Genomic DNA, 20,575 nt, shown 5'->3' on the forward strand with positions numbered 1-20,575 from the left:
ATGGTTTGGTAGTTAGTGGCAGAAAAGGACACGGCAGACCAGGTTTCAAATCCCCACACAGCCTTGAAGGGCACTGGTGACCTTGAGCCAAGCTGTGTTGCACCTCCCTACCTTCCCACCTCACAGGATTAAATAGAGAGGGAGAACCACATATGCCACCTTGAATTCCCTTTACAGGAAAGCTGGATACACATGTCATAATTGATTATAATAAATTTAATAATAGTGCCTTTGTCATATTTATATGCCACCTACACAAAGCTTAACTTTGTAAAGCAGCTCTAAAGAGACAACATGGTGAATGGGCTGGATGAAGAACATGAGAGACCAGGGTTCAAATTCCTTACTGCGTCACTTTCAGCCAGTCAGTGTCCCTCCTTTGCTCACAGGGTTGCTATGATAAGAGCTCTTTGGATGAAATAAAGCAGGATTCAAATATAATAAGGGGGGGATAACACCCCCCAAAAGAATCCTGGGAACTGTAGTTTGCTCCTCACTGAGCTACAGTTCCCAGCACCCTTAACAAAATACAGTTCCCACGATTCTTTGGGTGGATACCATGTGGTTTAAACATAGGGTTAAACCACGTGGTTTAAGGGTTGCCACCTTTTCCCTGGCTCTGATTCTGTGCTTTAATATTAATTCTGTTATAATTTCCTTATAAAGCATTTTGCTTTTTCACCCCAACAGATTATGCCATAGTGTCCCATGCCTGGAAGGTGGTGTAACAGTTTCATTTGATCTCTTCATCCACTGAAAAGCCACTTGTCCACAAAATCATTATCATGGTCCAGACATCTCAATTCTTAAACTGGTTTGGTCAGCTTCTCTGCATTGTTCCAGACATAGTTATACCATTCTTGCATTGTAGGTCCATCATCATCCTTCCAATGTTTTGCTACTACTTGTCTTGCAGTTACTAATAAAAAGGTGTATATCTAAATGGTTTGGTTTGGTTTGGTTTTGTCAGAAATAGTCAATAATTCCAGGGGGTTTTGCTGTTGTTTTAAACAATAAGGTGCCCAGCTAATTTGCTACACTCCGCCAACACCTTATTCCAACATACTTGAATCATGGGTCAACTCCACCACATATGGTAGAACATTCCCAAAGAATGTTTCCCAAAGTTCTTTAAGTTAACTTTTGAGGTATACAGCACCATGTGTGTAACCTGTTAATTGTCTTCTCCTGAAGCTTTACCAATACATATTTCAGTGGACTTCTATGTCATAAGGAGTCTCAGTGTACTTGAGATATAGTTTCTCCTAAGAATGTAAGAAGTGCCCAGCTACTGGATCAGACCAATGGCCCATCTAGTCCAGTATCCTGTTCTCATGGTGGCCAACCAGGTGCCTCTTCTGGGAAGCTCACATAACATGATATTAGCACAATGGCATTCTGCTTTTGACAGTGGATTTAGATAGAACATAGCCATTGTGCCAGTAACCATTGATAGCCTTATCCTCATAAATATTTTCCCCAAATTTCTTTTCATCTGCTAGCTGTGCCAATCCCATGTTTATATGTATTAACTGTGGGTGCTGAATGGCAAATAGACAGCACTGTGCATACTCTGGGGCACACTTCCTTATTCCTTCACTTACCTAGGCTGATGTACGACTGACATGTTCCCCAGGTGGCAAGGCAGAATTTTGACCCTTCCCGTCTGCCGTACATAGATAGTAATTGCACATGGTGGTAAACTGAGACCCCTGCTTCCAAGATGACCTTTCGTCTCCATTCCAATTGCTGGTGGTGTCAGGCCCCTGTCAGCTTGCCCGGGTATGAAATGAATATAGCATCAGAATGAAGCCAGCTGCTAAATTTATGTCTTGGGGGCCGAGAAACATCTTTGGTATTAGGCAACCAAGTCACTTGCTGGTGGCCTCTTTCGCTACTGCCGACCGGGACTGAGAAGACGTCTGATCATGGTCAGTACTGACTTGCTGTGGGCTAGGCCTGCCTTTGGGGTGGGTGGGTGGGTGATATAGGAACAATGGGGCTGGGAGTTTTGTGATGGGGAGACACCATGTGATGGTTTTGCAGTTTTAATGAACTTTTGTAAGCTTGATTCTGATGGCTGTACCCTGAGAAGCAGCAAATAAGTATTTTAAATACATAAAACACTCTCCAGCATTTTCCCAGAAACACAATAAACTTTGTAATGGACCTATCCTCACACCAAGGATCACCCAGCCCCTTCAACGCATTTCTGCAACCTCACAGATCCCCTTTGCTGTATTAATCAGTAGCTTGTCATGCCATGAGGACCATAACTGTGCTGGACTGGGACCTGGGAGATCAGGAGTTCAAATCCCAAAGCATCGCACTGGGATGTTCTTGGGAATCCCACTGGGAAGTTCTTGGTCAATGACCGTTATCTTTGTGGGTGTGGGTGTGCTTTACTTTCACCCCTTTTTTCATCCCTGTCCCCCAGTCCCACCGCAAGTTTTCAGCTCCCAGGCATGGCCACCTGGGCTTCCTCCCTCACAAGAGGAGCCACCGTCACCGCGGGAAGGTGAAGACGTGGCCCAAAGACGACCCCAGCAAACCGGTTCACCTGACGGCCTTCCTGGGCTACAAAGCAGGCATGACTCACATCCTCCGGGAACACTACAGACCGGGGCTAAGTAAGTGGAAGGATTCATGGGAGGAGTCAACGCAAAGCTGGGGGAAAGGACTGTAGCTCAGTGGTGGGGCACAGAAAGGTCCTCAGGGGCATCTCCAGTTGTAGGGTCGCAAAGAGGTGGCCTGGGGAAAACCTTTCTCTGGCTGAGGCCCTGGGGAGCTGCTGCCAGCCAGAGTAAGAACAGAGAGCTAGATGGACCAATGTTGGTATAAAGCAGATTCCTGTGTTCAAATGCAGGCACCAACCCCCAGCATGATTGAGCATCTGCTGATGGCCCTGGGGCTCAGAAGGAACCATCACCAACTAGCCTGACCCAACTACTGCCAGCAGTCACTCATCCACTCAACCCCGCCAGGACATCCAATATGAATAAGAATAAGAATTTGGAAGCCAAATCTGATCTGCAGTGGTCACCCACCATATTAATTACTCCTATACAACACTGTGAGGAAAGGGGTTGCATTTTGGGTAATTTAATATTGCTGGGGCTGGTGTCATTCTGCATAGTGCTTTTTTTTCATAGAAAAATAAGTGTCGGTACTCACCATGAAGTTTTTACAGTCAAATGCCACACTTTTTAACATAAAGAGGTGGCAGTACTGTGTATCCTTGAGTACCCCCTGGGAGAAACACACGGGTACTGCAGCATCCGGTGGGCCAAAGGTTCCCATTCCAGCTGAATACTGAGCTAGACAGCCCAGCAATCTAACTCTGCACCAGGCTGTTTCCTGTGCTTCTAAGCCTGCTCCTTCTGCATTCCTTTAATTTCCAGAGGTCTCAAAGAGGGAGGAGGTGGAAGCTGTCACCATCATAGAGACACCACCTTTGGTGGTCGTTGGACTGGTGGGCTACATCGAGACGCCCAGGGGGCTGAGGAATTTCAAGACCATCTTCGCAGAGCATATCAGTGATGAATGTAGAAGACGTTTCTACAAGAACTGGTGAGCAGTTTCCTGTGTGGCAGACAGAGGGAATGGGCAGACAAAATGGTCCACAGGTGCCACATGGCAAATGTCCAATCAGCACATACATGTGGAGGAAACATCTCTAACTGGTTGTTACAGACAGGGCTGGCCCTACCATTGGGCAGCTTAAGGTGTGTCATGAAAGGGCTTCCTCTTGTAAATGACTTAGAGCAACATCTGCTGGCTGATGAGCTGTGCTAAGCTGGTTTCTTGTGCCTCCTCCAAAGGTGTCAGTAGTGGTCACCCCCCCCCCAGGAGTTTTGGACTACAAATCCCATCAGCCTCAGCTGTGCTGGCTAGGAGTAATGGGAGTTGTAGTCCAAAACACCTACAGGGCCCCAGGTTGCAGAGAGGCTGGACTACAGTCAGGTCGTTTTGCAAATTCCTTGGTGGAAATGTGCAGTAAGAACATAAGAACATCAGAGGAACCTGCAGGGTCAGGCCAATGACCCATTTAGTCCAGCATCCTGTTCTCGCAGTGGCCAACCGGTTACCTGTGGGAAAGCTGCAAGAAGGATTTGAACACAAGTGCACTCTTCCCTCCTGTGGTTTCCAACAAGTGATATTCAGAAGCATTGCTGCCTCCAACTGTGGCAGACCCTCCAAGTGTCCCTATTTTCCAGGGACGGTCCTGGATTTACAGAAGCTGTCTTGGTTTCTGATTTGATCCCGGAATGTCCCACTTTTCCTTAGGACATCCCTGTTTTCATTGGGGAAATGTTTGAGGGTATGGTAGGACGTCCCTATTCCAAACAGGATTGCACCATAGATTTGTATAACAGCGTTATGAAATTGGCAGCTTTATTTTCAGTTCATTTCCTAATGATCTCTAGCACGGAAGTTGCCTTTTTCACAGCCTAAACCCTGTGACTGATGGTTCATGATGGGATATGTCTCTCCTTTTCAGGCACAAGAGCAAGAAGAAAGCATTTACCAAGTACTGCAAGAAATGGCAGGATGAGGCTGGGAAGAAGCAGCTGGAGAAGGATTTCGCAGCCATGAAGAAGTACTGCAAGGTCATCCGCATCATCGTGCACACCCAGGTGAAGCCTTCCCATAATCCTTTGGGGCAGCCCTAGGGAAGAATGGTGCTTTGCAAAGCGGTGGCACTCTCTATTGCATTGTGTTAACGCTGAGCTTCTTTGGCTGCAGATGAAGCTCCTTCCACTGAGGCAGAAGAAGGCTCACATCATGGAGATCCAGCTGAACGGGGGCACCGTGGCAGAGAAGGTGGACTGGGCTCATGAGAAGCTGGAGAAGCAAGTGCCCGTCAGCACCGTCTTCTCCCAGAACGAGATGATTGACGTCATTGGTGTCACTAAGGGGCATGGGATGAAAGGTAGGAAGGGGCAGTGGTGAGCCTTGGCATAGAGATGTTTCCTTATTACTTTACTTATTTATTGCATTGCTATCTCACCTTTTTGTCCCAGGAGCTCAAGGGAACATATGTGGTTCTCCCCTCCTTTCAATTCCTACAACAACCATGAGAGGCAGTGATTGACCTAAGGTCACCCAGGTCTTCACTGGTCTTGGACTACGGCTCCCATCACCCCCAGCCTAATACGGCCTTGTTGGCTGGAGCTGATGGGAGTTGTAGTCCAAAACATCAGGAGGGCACCAGGCTGGGGAAGGCTGGCATAGATTGTGGACAGATTGACTTGGGGCAATTGCTATCATAGCCTTGGTAAGGGAGGGGAAAGGGTGGGTGGTAGGAATCTGCAGCTTTTAAGGCCCAATACAGTGGTACCTCGGGTTACAGAGACTTCAGGTTACATACGCTTCAGGTTACAGACTCCGCTAACCCAGAAATAGTACCTCGGGTTAAGAACTTTGCTTCAGGATGAGAACAGAAATCGCGCGGCAGTGCAGCAGCGGGAGGCCCCATTAGCTAAAGTAGTGCTTCAGATTAAGAACAGTTTTAGGTTAAGAACGGACCTCCAGAACGAATTAAGTACTTAACCCAAGGTACCACTGTATATGGAAAATGCTGCCCTAGAAGAACATGATTGATTCCAGGAGTACCCAGGATTTTGGGAAAACAAGTTTCTAGACCTCATTGCTGCTGAGAACATCTAGGCCTTTTTTCTGTTTCATGGCTTAAAGCGCCTCCCCCCAGCCTGGTGCTGTGCAGATATTTTGGGCTACAAGCGCCAGATGTGGTGATGGGAGCTAATGTGAGTTGTAGTCCAAAAAGGAAAGGGCTGTAGCTCGGTGGTACAGCATCTGGTTTGAATGCAAAAGGTTCCAGGGTTCAGTCTCTGGTATCTCCAGCTAGGACTGGAAGAAACCCCAGTCTTCTGAAACCCTGAAGAGCCTTTGCTAATCAGTGTAGACAGCTGAGATAGATGAACCAAAGGCTTGATCAGTATAAGGAAGCTTCTTATGTTTCTATTTCAATCACCCCTTTAGTCTGATTCTATGAGGACTAGAACCTTGCTTTATTTTTCAGGAACATAGCATAGTTGAGGGAGGCTGAACTTTGCATGGATCCCTGGCATCTCTAGGGCTGTCTGAGAAAAACTCATGCAGGGAGACTTTAACAACCTCTATAACAACATGACCTTTTTCATTTAGGTGTGACAAGTCGGTGGCATGCTAAGAAACTCCCGAGGAAAACTCACAAAGGACTGCGTAAGGTCGCATGCATTGGAGCCTGGCATCCTGCCCGGGTGGGCTACTCCATTGCCCGGGCTGGCCAGAAAGGTTACCATCACCGCACAGAACTTAACAAGAAGGTACAGTGCACTTCTTCCTTCATCTTCCTTCCTTCCTGTTCTTTTGGGCTCATTCACAATGGACTTGAGTCTGCTTCCGGTTGGCCCCAGGCTAACGTCACAATTCCATACCCGCCTGCTCACCCAATCTCTTGGGAGTCTGGGAAATGCTGATGGCAATAGCTCCCCAGCACCTGAACTCTTTCTTTTGTTGTTAATTTTTTTTAAAAGAAACAAAGACTCAAAAATGTAAACCATAAAGTGTCACAGCCTAGAAGGACAAAGGTATAGTGCAGATCCAAAGGGATTATAAAGTATTTACTCGTACAAAGATTCTCTTTACAAGTAATATAGATTTATAAAAATAAAAGTATTCTCCACCTGTGAGTTCCATCATTATTGAGAATAAAGATTCTATATAGTCTTAAAGGAGCCAGACATTGGCTGGCACCTAGTTCAATGAGAAATAAAATCAGGCCATATATGAATAAAACCTGGTCATTCAAGCTTTGCCCTTTAAATACTTTTGGTTTGTGACAAATCTTTTCAAGAAGGGCAATTTGCAAAACCCTTGAATGCCATAAATCCTATTAAGATTAAAGGTCTTCCAGGATTTAACAATACAGTTCCAGGCTGCTGGTACTTTTCAAATTCCATTCTGTTTCCATGTACAGGTTCAAAAGTGCCAGGTGGAAAGATGGAGTAATAGTTTGTTTTGGTCTTTTATTTCTTTTTTAATATTAATTTGATAACAACAGCAACAACAAAAGTGCAAACGTAACAGAGCCTCATCTCTTCTTCACCTTAGGTTTACCGCATTGGGCGCGGGGTTCACATAGAAGATGGCAAAGTGGTGAAGAACAACGCCTCCACCAATTATGACACAACCGAGAAAACAATTACCCCGCTGGTAAAATAGAATCATAGTTGGAAGGGACCACTAGGGTCATCTAGTCCAATCCCCATGCTACGCTGGAATCTTCTGACCAATGTGGGACTCGAACCTGTGACTCTGACAATGGTCCTTCCCCTTATGTACTTGTGCCCAGATTTGTGGTGGGCACTCTGTTGCTGGCGCTGCGGCTTCCTTCTCTACATTAACTCACCTTTCTGCCTCCAGGGTGGATTCCCTAAGTATGGAGAAGTCAACAATGATTTCGTGATGGTGAAGGGTTGCGTGGTGGGCACCAAGAAGCGGGTGCTCACCCTCAGGAAGGTGAGGCCTGTATCAGAGACATGGACTGTGAGGGAGATGTGACCTCCTGTGAGGGTGGGTGGGGCCCAAAGGAGACTGGTTGGATTGGGACCCAAGCAATGAGCAGGTGGCCAGTTCATTTCCATGTCCAATTCAAGGTGTTTAAAGCCCTAAATGATTTAGGCCCCAAATACCTGAAAGACTGCCTCCTTCCCTACAGGTACACTCTCAGGTGTTAAGGTCAGCAGAAGGGGACCTCTTGGAATCTGCACCACCCTCAGGCATTTGGGGTAGTAGTAGTCTGGGAGAGAGGAATCTCTGGAGCAACCCCAAAGTTGTGCACCTTTGCTAGACAGTGTCTGTTGTATGCTGAATATACCTCTCTTGACACATCAGATATCTGTCTTTTGTAGTCACCTTATTCCAGGGGCTTTCATTTGTTTAAAACTGGTTTTAATATTGAATCTTAAATTGTCATAACCCACCCTGAGAACTGATAGTGAAGGGTGGGAAACGAATTGAAGTAATAATCAACAGTAGTACTAATAATGGCACGAGACTGTAGGTGCTTTGTTCCTGAGGGAGAAGGGAAGTTGGGGCTACAGCTAAGCGTCCATTCTAAAGGGCTTTGGGAGCTGCTGTGGGGACAATAACATCAGCCTGCCTTACAGGAGTGTTGTGAGGACCACAAGAAGTTAAGAAACATGAAATACAATGAGCAGCCTTTGTAAGCACCTTAAGGAAGGCAAGAGATAAATGTTAAGCAATCATTCTTGTTCTTATGGTTTAAGACTATTTATTATTGATAACCTTGACCTAGCAAGGTTCCCTTTCGACAGACCAGGGACTGGCCTGTGGCATGGGTTTTGCACCTAAATTGCCCGCCACCAGTACAAACTTACATTAGGTTGAGGCAGTAGTTACAAGTTACCGGTCTCTGCAGCCACAGCAGGCACTGTGATTCTCCAGTGGTTTGACTTCAGTGGTCGTCTCACCTTGCCTAATGGTAGGGTTGTCCCCATGTCACTCAGCTAAGTTGTCCATGTTCAACAAGCGATTCCCCACAGAAAACTCTGCCCCCTCACCCTTGCACTTTCATTTAATGGACCCCTTTCCCTTCTTCCAGTCCCTTCTGGTCCATACAAGCAGGAAGGCCTTGGAACCTGTGGAGCTGAAATTCATTGACACGACCTCCAAGTTTGGTCATGGACACTTCCAGACGGCTCAAGAAAAGCGTGCTTTCATGGTGAGTCTTAGCCATGAAACATGATGTAGAGAAGAAAAAACCCTTTGAGAAGGATATGTGACCAAATGTGACTGGGGGAAGCAGTGCTGCCAACCAATAATTGGGATAAGGGTACTAAAACTTCTTCCTACCCAGGGCACATCTAAGAAGCACAACCCCATTGTGCCATTTCTTTTCTCTGTCCTGAAACTTACAGAATCATAGAACTGTAGCATTGGAAGGGACCCCAGCCCTTGCAATGCAAGAATCACAGCTACCCAAGCTTCAGCTTGTCTCCATTGGGTTCTAGTATTATGGGGGGAGATACCGCCACATCATACAAACTTCTGCAAACTTCTGTCAAGTCCTATCTTATTTGCCTCCCCCCAATACTTAAGAAGCCCCCAATATTGTAGCCTGTCTGCATAGGAAAGTTGCTCTAACACCCTGGATAATTTTGATTACCCTTTCCTGTGCCTTATGCAGCTTTGCAATATCCTCTTTGAGATTTATACATCGCCTAAGAACAGATTTTTTTGATCCCAAGTAGAAAATATATTTTCCATTTCAATTCAGACCAAAAAAAAAAAAGTGAGAAATTTTAGGGAAAGCATTAGGTGAATGACCAGCCTTCCCCAATCTGGTGCCCTCCAGATGGTTTTGGACTTCAACTCCCATCAGGCACAGCACTGTATGGCTGTGCTGGATGAGGCTGATGGTAGTTGTAGTTCAAAGCACCTGGAAGGCCCCAGCCCGGGGAATGTGGCCAAATACCAGCCAAAGATACTCCATTAGGTATTGTCCTGCTCTCTTTTGCACCTGAAGGATAGGAGTGATGAGATTTGTTAGTCCAGAACACCTGGAGAGGAGGCACCATGTTGCCTACCCCTGCTAGCCACATTTGTTGGAAATGAAGGGCAGTTTTGCATCAGTCAGGAAAACAGGCTGCCCTGCAACATATACCTCTCACTCCCTGTGGAGACAAAACAACAAAAAGAGCAGAAATGTACAAAAGTCCCCTTTTGCCCCTGATGCAAATTATTGCCTTTTGTCTTGCAAGCATAGCTTTTAAGATTCCATGGCCATTTTTTTCTGCTTCTGTTTCAGGGCCCACAGAAAAAGCACCTGGTGAAGGGGAAGGTGGAAACCCAGGAGGAATTGTGAAAAGGGCTTCTCCTAAGATGCTTCCAGACTCCAGTCCAACTTTGTCACTGCTTTGAATAGTTGCAAACATAAATACACTGAAACAAAACCGGTGCTTAGTCTTATGTTCTTGAAAAGGTATATGCTCCCCACATTTGTCTCAGAAGTATTTCAGGGCCATGCATTTATAGCATCATCTGGACTTAGAATCATAGAATCGTATAATTGTAGAGTTGGAATGGTGCCAGAGGGTCATCTAATCCAACTTCCTGCAGTGCAGGAATCTCAACTAAAGCATCCATGACAGACAACCATCCAACCTCTGCTTTAAAACCTCTAAGGAAGAAGAGTCCACCACCTGAGGAAGTCCATTCCACTGTTGAACAGCTTTTACCATCAGAACGAGCAGCTCTGCCTCTTTGGGTACTTTGACAGAGACCAAATGCGAGAGACACAAGGAATAACAAAAGCAAACACACACCCCGGGATCGATGCAAACCTTTATTTCCCTTCACCTTCCCCATCATTTCTAGTTGCCTCTGGCTCGCACGTCATCCATGGTTTGTAAAGCCCTTTGATTAGTTGCGACCATTTCATTGTCGTGAATTTCCAAAGCTATTGCTCTGTTAAAATGTTTTATTGCATGGGAAACGGAAAAAGTACCTCTAAAACCCACTTCATGCTGCCGGGTTAGCTGTCACGACTGGCTCGGCTTCCTTTGCATTGCTGAATGTCCCTGATATGAAATCTCCTGGGACATGACATGGGTTTAGAGCATCTTCCCCCAACCTGGTTCCCTTAGGCTGTTTCGGACTGCAACTCCGATCAGCTCCCACCAATGCTGGCTGGGGCTGATAGGGATTGTAGTCCATAGTGGCTATGCTAGCTGGGGTTGATGGGAGCTGTAGTCCAACATTGTGGGAGGGTATTAGGAAGGCTGGTTTAGAGGCAGGGTTGCAAAGGTGGGCTGGGGTGCTCTTGGCAGGCAGAGGGTATATATAACTATTGAGAAAGGAGAGCCACCTCTCCTTTCTGCCTCACTTGCAGCACAGCATGGAAAGGTTTCAGGAATTAACACAATATGCTTCTCTTTCTAACATAGGCAGTCCATATCTTTAGCATTCGGATAACAGGGCTAAGCCTCCAGAAGCCACGCTTGCCTTGTTCCTCCACTCATGGTTCTGTGGTTGCCTCTTTCGATAGTCTCTAATCTCACAGCAGTAAATAGCACACCTCCAAGAAGGACGTTGTGGAGCTCTGAAAACCTCCTCCCTACCCCCACCAAAGACTGTCATGAAATTGGCCACAGCCTCCAGCCCTGGAGTGTCCCAGCTGCAGAGTCCACATGCTCAGGCATCCTAAGGATTAGTCTAGATGCAATTGTGAGTATGTTTTCAAATCCCTGTAGTCAGCAGCCCCAGCTGCAATCAGCCACCAGCCGTGGAAGGGGATGGTGCTGTTCTGGATCACAATTGGGGCATAGCCAGGGTGAGGGGAGGTTGATCCTTTCCTGCCAAAAAACCCTCCTCATAATTTGTGGTTTGAATTTTAAAAAGCCACATAATGAATTACGTAAATTGTGTCGTCAATATGTTATTCCACCCCATTCACTGAGAGTGCCTTAGGAGACCCCCTATTCCCTGCACGGAGCTGCAATTCTCAACAGCTTTAACAAACTAAAGTTCCCAGGATTCCTTCTTTTGGGGGGGAGCCTTAACTGTTAAAGTGGTGATACATTCTCACTTGGTCTCAACCTGCATTCCACACTTTCCTCATCAATCTGGAGGCTTGAATTCCCTTAAACCTCCCCTCCCCTCATCAGGAGAAGGGAGAATTTTCACAGAGTAAAGAGTTGTGTGATGTTCTTCACAGGTTCCTTGCATGCCTTCCCGGGGGAAATACAAACGCTTCTACTGTTAACTCTCTCTGTTTCCTTTCCTCTGGCCTGTGAGTAGCAAGGAGGTCAGAGAGATGGTTCACTCAGATTTTCAGATTTTAGGATTTCTCTCCCCACCATTGCAAACCTGGGTGGAAATAGGAGGACTTCAGACTGCTTGCAGAAAGAGCCCTTTCTTTCCTTGTCATCCCCTCTTTTCTTTGGCCTCTTCAGTTTTAATGACTGTTCTGACATTTAAAAGATGCTTAACATGGCTGTTATTTGCAAAGACGGGACCTAGGTGGAAGTGGGCTTGGAATCTCCCCTACTTTTTTTCCCTCTTTGCAAAGCTAATGACAGCACTACAGAAATTCTTCTTTGCACTGGTAGGAATCTGGTGCTTGTAAGGGAGAATCTTGGAGTATCTCCTCCACACTGAGAAATGTATCCTGTGAAATATCCAGAGGATGGGTGGGGGGACCTCTTTTGCTGGAGAGAAGCCCCTGAACGACAAGCTGAAGAGATGAGCCAGCAGGGATGAGACCAGCAGTGTGGCTCAAGGGTGATGCTGGGTTCACAGGCCCTGATAATCCTGGAGGACCCCATCAAGCATCTTGAGCCAGCCAACCCACCAGTGGGCAGTTCCTCAAAATTTTGCTGCGCCCTCTCCTGGGAATTCCTTCTGGAGTCCTTCTGTGGGCAGCTGGGATTCCAAACCAGAATGCATGAGGGGTAAGATGAGATCGTCCATATTTGGCATCACTAAAATTTTCTAAGGGGTTGAAGGGGTGGGAGGGAGAGAAAAGAAATCAGGTTAGAAATATGCCACCAAGTTTTCTGCAAGCAAAAATGCCTCTAGAAGGCTCGGTGCATCCAAGTGGTCTATATAATGGAGATGATCTGCTGAGAACTGTGCTCTCTATGGGCCCCTCCAGAGTCTGTTTATTGAGCATTCATCTTGATATACTTCCACAAAGCTAACACTGAGGTTTGATAAGATCCAGACTTTACTGAGCGCCCATGCTCTCCAGTGCATTTCTCTGTCACTTTCAAAACCACAAGAAGTATACGTCTGTTTGCTTTTAAAGTGATTTCGTTGCACTTTGATCCACTTTCAGTGTGGAAGCCTAGAGCTCCAGTATGTGCTTCAAACCCTCCTGCGAGGCGGTAACAGTCTGGAGGCAACCTATGGTGGAAATGCGCTTTGCAGGAAATCATTGATGTGTCTGAACAGGGCAGCTCCATCTCCTCTCTCTAATGGGTGCCACAGCTTAGTCCACCTCTTGATGTCATTACACCAAGGATGGGCAGCCTTCAGGTTTGCAGGCTCTGCTTTGCTGTGTTTTTTTACTTGAACCCCAGGACCCACCAGCCAGGTGCACAATAGTGGCTGGGTGGGACACTGCCTTCTCAGAATTACCATATTTTTCGCTCTATAAGACGCACCTAGTTTTTAGAGGAGAAAAACAAGAAACAAGGAAGCAATGCAAAGCCTCTTGAGCGAAGAGGCAAGAGCGCTCTCGCTGCACTCAAGAGGCTTTGTGTGGCTATCCCTGAAGCCAGAAGAGCAAGAGGGATCGGCGCGCACCGATCCCTCTTGCTCTCCTGGCTTCAGCGATAGCTGCACAGCCTGCATTCACTCCATAAGACACACACACATTTCCCCTTACTTTTTAGGAGGGGAAAAGTGCATCTTATAGAGCGAAAAATACGGTAAGGGACAAGGTGCCTCTGAATGCTCAGCTCAATAAGTTTTCAGTGCCACAACAGAGTTTGCACTCTGTGTGCAAAACCCACTTCTGGTTCCGCTACCACCACCAGCATCTCCCCCCAGCAGGGTTTTTTCATCACATGGCAGATTCAACAGGAAGGCTCCATTCAGGGGAACTGTAAAAGCCCACTGATAAGAGAACACCTGTGTTGCATGCAGAAGTCCCCAGGTTCAATCCCCTGCAGCACCTTCAAGTAGCGCTGGGAATATGCCCTGCATAAAACACTTGAAAGTCCCTGCCAGTCAGTGTAAACAGTACTAGGCTAGAAGGACCGATGGTCTGACTTGGGCTAAGGCTGTTTTCTATGCCCCACTGGCATCTTCAGGTAGGGCAGGGAGGGACTCCTTGTCTGAGACCCTGAAGAGCTGCTGCCTGTCAGTGTAGACAATACTGAGCTAGATGGACCACTGGTGTGACTCAGTACAAGGCGGCTTCCTGTGCTTACAGCTGTTTTGGTAAACAGCCTTAGCCAGACCTATCCTTCAGCAATCCGTCTCATCGCTTTCAGAACAGTTGGCTAACCAGGTGGCCATCATGATTCTATGATTATATAACCAAATCTTGTGTTAACGAATGACTTATTAGACTCCATTCCTTGCTTTGAGCCTAGCTGGTCTATTTGTGGAACCTGGCCTATTTCCGAAGACAGGTACCTGGAATTCATGCTGAAGCTTCTTCTCAATCCATTCTGTGACATGGATGAAGGTGACCTCTCGTTCCCCCAGCTTTGGGCGGACCTTCAGATCCAGCTGTGGTGGAGTCCGGAAGCTGTACCTGGAGCAGGGAGGCAGAAAAGACTCATGTAGACTCTCCCTTTCCCTCTGCAACCATTGCAATGAGCCCATCCTTACATTCTTAGATGCCCCCACCCCGCCAGTGATTATTTTTTTGATGAAGCACTGAAGTAGCCTGGAATATATGGAGCCCAGTTCTGCAACACCATCTTGTAGGCTTCTCTAGGCTACCCTGACTGCCATTGTTTGAGAGCCTGCTCTGCTAAGCTAGATGGACAAGGGTTTCTCACTTGCCTTCCCTTTGCCCCAGTCTGGTCACACAGTACAGGCCCCAGCAAACCCTTTGAGGCCTGTTCCCCTCTCTGCCTTCTAGCTTCCTACCAGATTCGGTCAGTTGGGGGCGGTGGGATGTTCACAGCCAGCGTGCCTGTCAGCTCTTGGACCTCCACCGTCAAGAGCAAGGGGGTGTTGGAGACCTCCTCTATCTTCTTCTTAATAAACTCGTTCTCGGTGGCCTTCTGGAAGTACTTGGACTTGGCAATCTTGTCCACAAAGCGCAGGATCTTCCGGCTGGTGCTGTTTCCACCGACGTGGCTGAGAGAAAACAAAGTCAGGGTCAGCCATAGGCGAGTCTTGGGCAAGGGACATAAGCCCAAGTCAAGGAACATTTGAGTATGTGACCCCAAATTTGCTGAAAGTGGCAATTTGGTTAGTGTAGATTTGAGTTTGCTTGTTTATTTGCTTATGACATTAATATCTTGCCTTTCTTCCAAGGAGCTCAAGGTGGGGTCAGAGGCACCAGCTTGCGAGGGCGTTGGGGGGGGAGGAATGCTGCATGTGTGGCATCATGCGTGATGTTGACGTTGCATCATGACATTGATGCGCGCGACGTCAGGATATCGGGAGGATCTGGGTGTGTGTGGCAGCCACGCAGCTTCAATGGCAGGTGGCTTCTCCTTCCCCTCCTCCTGGTGCCACCACTGGCAGGAGGTTGCTTCAACCCTCCTCCTCCATGGCAGGAGGAGGAGAAGGAGCCAGCCACTGGAGCCACACCACGCTTGGCTCCAGGTTTTGCCTCTGCACTTCTTTGGACATTGGAGGTGCCCAGCACCTATCCCCAAAATATTTGAGGGGTCCAAAAGGGCTCAGCCCCAGGAGCCGGCTCCCCTGGGTGGGGTACATAGCTCTCCCCTCCCTATTTTCACCCTATAGCTTCAGGGGTTGATGGGAGATGTAGTCCCAAATGGCTGTGCTTGGCTGGGGCTGATGGGAGTTGTTGTCTAAAGCATCTGGAGGGCAACAGGTTGTCGGGGGTAGATCTGTGCTGTCTCTAGTTGGTTTTACCCTTCAGCCCCAGGAGGGGTACCCCTTTCTCCTGGGACCCCTGAGGGCTCCATGTTGGGGATGTCTTCCTCATCCGAGGACCCAGCGCTGGAGGACTCTGCATCGCTGTCAGCCAGAAGGACTAAGCGGGGCTTCACACTGCAAGGGGAGAAAGAGAGAGAGGACCCTAAGCCACATAAGCCATTTGCAAGGGCCAAGGAAGGCCTGCCCTTGCGCAGTGCTGTGTGCTTCAGGGACTGCCTGCGCTATTTAATTCCTTTCCCCTGGGGATTAAGAAGGTGCATCCTGGTGACTGTGACCTACATAAGAGGATGAGGTCCAGAAGGGAGTTTCTCAGCAGCCGGGAGGAAATGGCTGGGGAGCTTTCAAGTCAACCAGCATCTCTGTCTGTGGAGTAACATTCCCGCCTAGCAAAACACCCTTGGCCACTGAGTCTGAGCAAGGGAACACCTGGCTTTCTTCCTACCATCCTCCTAGGTTCATTTTCTCAGGTTCATTGTGCTTGTGCTTTCTGCATTAGCTGCTGGAGAGAGAAATGGGTGTGTGGAAATTGCTTGTATCGCCTTGTTTGTCCCATGTTATAAAAATACGATCATGAGGTACGTCACACCCAAATTCAACTACCTGTGGCAGCTGCCTCACTCGATCTAATGAAAGCGCCAGTTCTGCCTAATGATTTCCAGCTCCTATTCTTATTCTTAGCACCTTGAAACTGAGCTCCTTTTACTAACCAGAGAAGGAAAAGGTGCATTTGGTGCAAAAATGTGTTATTTTATACATTTGCCAAACCACAAAAAGGCAAAAATAAAATAAAAGCCTGTAGGTGTCAATGCCATTAGGTAATATCTCTCAAGCCCCCGCCTCTCTTTCTTCCAGCTATTTTCTCACCAAAAGTTACTAATGCCAAATACATACCAGAGAACCTAAGAAACAGTCCTCACCACCCTGTAAAATCAGATCTCCATTTTGATTAAACGATGGACTCTTTCCTAGAACCAATAATTCTCCAGCTGTCCTGCCTCCTGTTGTGGCAGATGGTTGATGATCCCATCCAACAGATGGTTCAGCACAATCTCTCAGAGAGAGCACAAGTTGCCTCTCATTCCTGCCGTCCCCTGGCCTGCTTTTATCTGGTTGAAATGTAACCTTCGCTTGGCTCGCCAGGCCTGTAAATAGATCCTTTGCCCCCATTAGTGGAGTCGCCTAATCCGAACTTTTCCTAAGAGGCTATTACGGCATATCACGATTTTCCAGGCTCTTGTAATTTAAGGCCAGATTTGTGGAGAATGGGGAGCTAACACTCTTCGGACTGGTGCTAGGCTGGTGGGCTGGCCTCACCCTTCCCTGCCGTCCTCTGCCTTTCCACTCTCCTCTCCCAGGGCTTCTTTGCCTAGTTTGTACAAGTTCATCTTTGTTTCCAGGGTCATCTGCAGGGATCCGCTGTAGGTCACTTCCATGTCCACCCAAAGCCCTGCAGAGTGGAGAAGAGGACAGAGGTGACCACTGCCAAATGGAGATGTGCATGGCTGTTGAGGAGGGATGAGCCCTTCTGTCAATGTGGGTTTCTCTCAGTTTCTCTCCCCGCCCCCCAATCTTAAGCATTGTTTGGAGAACTTCATTGTTTCATATACAGTGTCTATATATTTCATACAAACATATACTCACATACATGCATAGTTGCTTATATATTTAAATTCATTGTCATTTGGGTTCCTGATTATTTATTTAATCTTTTTATTTCATAACATTTATACGTTGCTTGACTGTAAAGGAAAACCCTCAGAGCAGTTTGCAAAGAGAATAAAACAATAAAATCATCACTTAAAAAAGAAGTAAAAACAACTCTTTAAAGCAACATAAAATCGGCAATCACCTAAAACCAGATTAAAACATACATCAATATTCTATATGTCTGGGTAGGCTTGTGTAAACAAAGCAAGGTTTTAGAAGATGCCGAAAAGAGCACTGTGATGACACTTGCCTGATGTCAATAGACAGAGAGTTTCAGAATGTAGATGCCGCCACACTAAAAGATTGATTTCTCACAAATGTGAAACAGGTATTATGTTCCTGTGACTTTGTCTTTTTTCATTCATATTTGGGGAAACACTCCTTTGCGGGGAAACATATACAGCCCCACCACTAGAGGGAGGCAGTGCAAATCTCCCCCCCCCCCCCGCATGCTGCTACAGCTCACCTCGGTGATCGATGGTCGGGCTTGACGTGCTGAGTATTTGTGGGATGGATGTCCCCATGTCCAGTTCAGTGAGCGTGAGCTCATTCATGAAGTACGGCAGCTGAGTTGGACCAAAAGAGAGGAAGGAGAAACAACAACAATCTGGCAGGAATGGAAGTCAAAGAAAGGCAGAAACAAAAAACTACTTTCCAGTGAAACGCCAGCATATGGGGTCAACCCCATCTTGAAAACTTGGGAGAGATGCTGCTAGTCAGTGTAGACAATACTGAGCTAGATGGGTCTCATTCAGTATGAGAAAGAGTCCTAGGTTCCTAAAGGGAAGGTCTACAGCTCAGTGATAAAGCATCTGCTTTGGACACAGAAACAGAGGCGAAGAGAAAATGGGCCAATTTCCTTACCTTGATTCTGCCTAGTTTCTTCTGAATCTTGTTTGAAACTAGGTCTGCCCAACATTTTTCCCGTAGGAAGTCCCAAAACATTCTCCCAAGCACCGCATTGGCCCAAGCCGTGTTTGTGTCATTTGTGACATTTGTATCCCCAAAGAACTGAAAAGAAGGAAAAGGGGAGTCGCAGTACTGCAATGTCTCTTAAATTCTGTATAGGATCATCCAAGAGCAAGACATTCTAAACACCTGTAAGTGCTAGAACATGTGTTACTGTTCTAAAACATTTCTGACAATAGTTTGAGATTGGGCAGGCGCCTTCACTATATTGTTTTAGACGCCTGCTGAAAACATTTGTTTCTGTAAGCCCACCTAGCCATATAATTCAGCTACCTATGTTTGTTTCGAAAGTCTTACCAAATTATCTGTGTTTTAATGACAATGGTTTCATGCATATTTGCTTTTCAATTAATTGGTGGATTTTGGCTGTGTTTTGAGCTCTTTGATCACGTGGTTTATAGATCTTCTAAATAAATAAGTAAATGATGTTGTTTATTCTCTTTGGCCTCCTCCAAAAGCTGAACAGAGTGTGTCTCCAAAACATTCTCCCTCCTCTGTTAATTTTGTTGAGTGTTCACTAGAGAGTCACTGAAGGTTTGCCAAAGATCTGCCGCATATTTGTAATCTGCATTTGGCATCGAATTCTGCTTGATTTAACAAAAGCCATTGTATGTGCTAAGGCTTACCTTTGATTTAGGGCAGGCTTCCTCAAACTCAGCCCTCCAGATGTTTTTGGCTTACAACTCCCATGATCTCTAGCTAGCAGGACCAGTGGTCAGGGATGATGGGAACTGTAGTCTCAAAACATCTGGAGGGCCAAGTTTGAGGAAGCCTGATTTAGGGTGAGGACTTAAGGGCCTAACTAGACAGTATACATAAATTTCTGGATTACCTGGTAATCTCAGTGGTTTTCTCACCTTTTTGGGTGTTGGGCTGCCTGCCGTACTGTGGGAGGGGCTCTCGGGTGGGCTGGCACATGTCCCTGTTGGGACTATTCGGGACATGTACATGTTGTAATCCAAAAGGAGCTTCTCCCGGACATTAACAACCAGGTCCTTGGGCTTGATGAGAGAAAGGAGGTCATCAGTGCTGCCTCTGCTGCTGCCACTGCTGCATGTCCCCTTTCCTGATGGGCTGAGCTGGTTTAAACCTGGCCAAGAGAAAGAGGGGGAGATTAGAGCCTTGCTGCCTTCGGTTAAAGCAGGAAACATGGTTTTAACATCAGGTTTCTGAAAATCTTTATCTTCTGTTTCTTGGCAAATGTCTTGTTCTTATGAATTAGAAGGTAGCCTTATGAGCGTGTGGGCGATATCTGACCAATTTCCAATGCCAAAGGGGACACTGAAGCATTTCCATTGCTCATACTCTCCTTCCTCTCCCGGCTTTAGCGCTTGCACTACACTTTGCTCCTTCCCATGGCTAGCAAAAGCAGAAGGAAGTGATGCAAAAATTGAGGATTTGGGGACTAGGGTGTAATGTCTCCTGCCTCAGGAACCCAGTGCTGGCTGGAGGAGGATGCACCAGTCACCCCACCTGAGGAATAGGCCTTCTGCACTGCACCAGCCTAAGGACATAACTCTCCCACAATGTCTGAAAATGATTTCCTAGCAGCCTCTCCTGCTCCACCACCTTGCAGGAACCGTTGACTATTCTGCAGGCCCTTTAAATGCCATAATCAGCCTTTCCAGAGGGGTGGAGTCACTGGAGGGTCAAGCCCTGCAAGCCCTTCTCAGATAACTCTTAAGCTTTCGCTGAGGCAACATCTTCCCAGGTGCAGCTAGCAGGACTCACTGGTTTTGTGAACAGCATCTCAGGAGTTCCCCCCCAAAAAACATCCAAGTTAAAATGAATCTGAGAGAAGCACATTTTTGTGTGTGATTGGAGCAGACCCTCCAAGTGTCCCTATTTCCCAGGAACAGCTCCAGATTTACAGAAGCTGTCCCAGTTTCTGATTTGATCTCAGAATGCCCCACTTTTCCTTAGGTAAAGGTAAAGGGACCACTGACCACTAGGTCCAGTCGTGACCGACTCTGGGGTTGTGGCGCTCATCTCGCTTTATTGCCCGAGGGAGCTGGTGTACAGCTTCCGGGTCATGTGGCCAGCATGACTAAGCCGCTTCTGGCGAACCAGAGCAGTGCACAGAAACGCTGTTTACCTTCCTGTTTACCTATTTATCTACTTGCACTTAGACGTGCTTTCGAACTGCTAGGTTGGCAGGAGCAGGGACTGAACAACGAGAGCTCACCCCGTCGCGGGGATTCGAAGTGCCGACCTTCTGATTGGCAAGTCCTAGGCTCTATGGTTTAACCCACAGCGCCACCCACGTCCCCCACTTTTC

General features: G+C 47.0%; 2 protein-coding genes across 6 annotated transcripts in view; one reads left to right on the forward strand and one right to left on the reverse strand.

Annotated features, from left to right (window-relative positions):
- Positions 1–1,770: 1,770 nt before the first annotated feature.
- RPL3L (ribosomal protein L3 like) lies at positions 1,771–9,980 on the forward strand. 2 transcript variants are annotated; one of them, XM_083584763.1, is made up of 10 exons: positions 1,772–1,931; positions 2,438–2,630; positions 3,402–3,570; positions 4,502–4,637; positions 4,747–4,933; positions 6,169–6,329; positions 7,117–7,218; positions 7,429–7,524; positions 8,630–8,749; positions 9,836–9,980. In XM_083584763.1, exons 1-10 carry the CDS (start codon positions 1,929–1,931, stop codon positions 9,890–9,892), a joined length of 1,224 nt encoding a protein of 407 aa, XP_083440889.1. In that variant the 5' UTR covers positions 1,772–1,928; the 3' UTR covers positions 9,893–9,980. The 2 variants fall into 2 exon arrangements, with proteins under 2 accessions (XP_083440890.1, XP_083440889.1); XM_083584764.1 differs by lacking the exon at positions 7,429–7,524 and having other exon boundaries at positions 1,771–1,931.
- Positions 9,981–10,359: 379 nt separating this feature from the next.
- Positions 10,360–20,575, reverse strand: part of LOC310748815 (testis-expressed protein 2-like) — a 110,678-nt gene continuing 100,462 nt past the window's right edge. For all 4 annotated transcript variants that reach the window (XM_083584742.1, XM_083584743.1, XM_083584741.1 and 1 more), the window contains 8 exons: positions 19,155–19,387; positions 18,193–18,339; positions 17,795–17,894; positions 16,936–17,068; positions 15,598–15,735; positions 14,635–14,847; positions 14,173–14,293; positions 10,360–12,519 (listed from right to left, as the gene is read on the reverse strand). In XM_083584742.1, coding sequence (XP_083440868.1) covers positions 12,394–12,519; positions 14,173–14,293; positions 14,635–14,847; positions 15,598–15,735; positions 16,936–17,068; positions 17,795–17,894; positions 18,193–18,339; positions 19,155–19,387 — 1,211 coding nt within the window. In that variant the 3' untranslated portion in view covers positions 10,360–12,393. The remainder of the gene's footprint in view (positions 12,520–14,172; positions 14,294–14,634; positions 14,848–15,597; positions 15,736–16,935; positions 17,069–17,794; positions 17,895–18,192; positions 18,340–19,154; positions 19,388–20,575) is intronic.

Source organism: Podarcis filfolensis (genome assembly GCF_964270895.1).
Source record: "Podarcis filfolensis genome assembly, chromosome: 14".
NCBI classification, from domain to species: domain Eukaryota; kingdom Metazoa; phylum Chordata; class Lepidosauria; order Squamata; family Lacertidae; genus Podarcis; species Podarcis filfolensis.

Excerpts from the sequence above, each read along its gene's own strand:
- RPL3L (XM_083584763.1), top strand. Across the intron at positions 4,934-6,168 it reads TAAGGGGCATGGGATGAAAG|GTGTGACAAGTCGGTGGCAT; the intron begins GTAGGAAGGGGC and ends TTTTTCATTTAG. Across the intron at positions 6,330-7,116 it reads GCACAGAACTTAACAAGAAG|GTTTACCGCATTGGGCGCGG; the intron begins GTACAGTGCACT and ends TCTTCACCTTAG.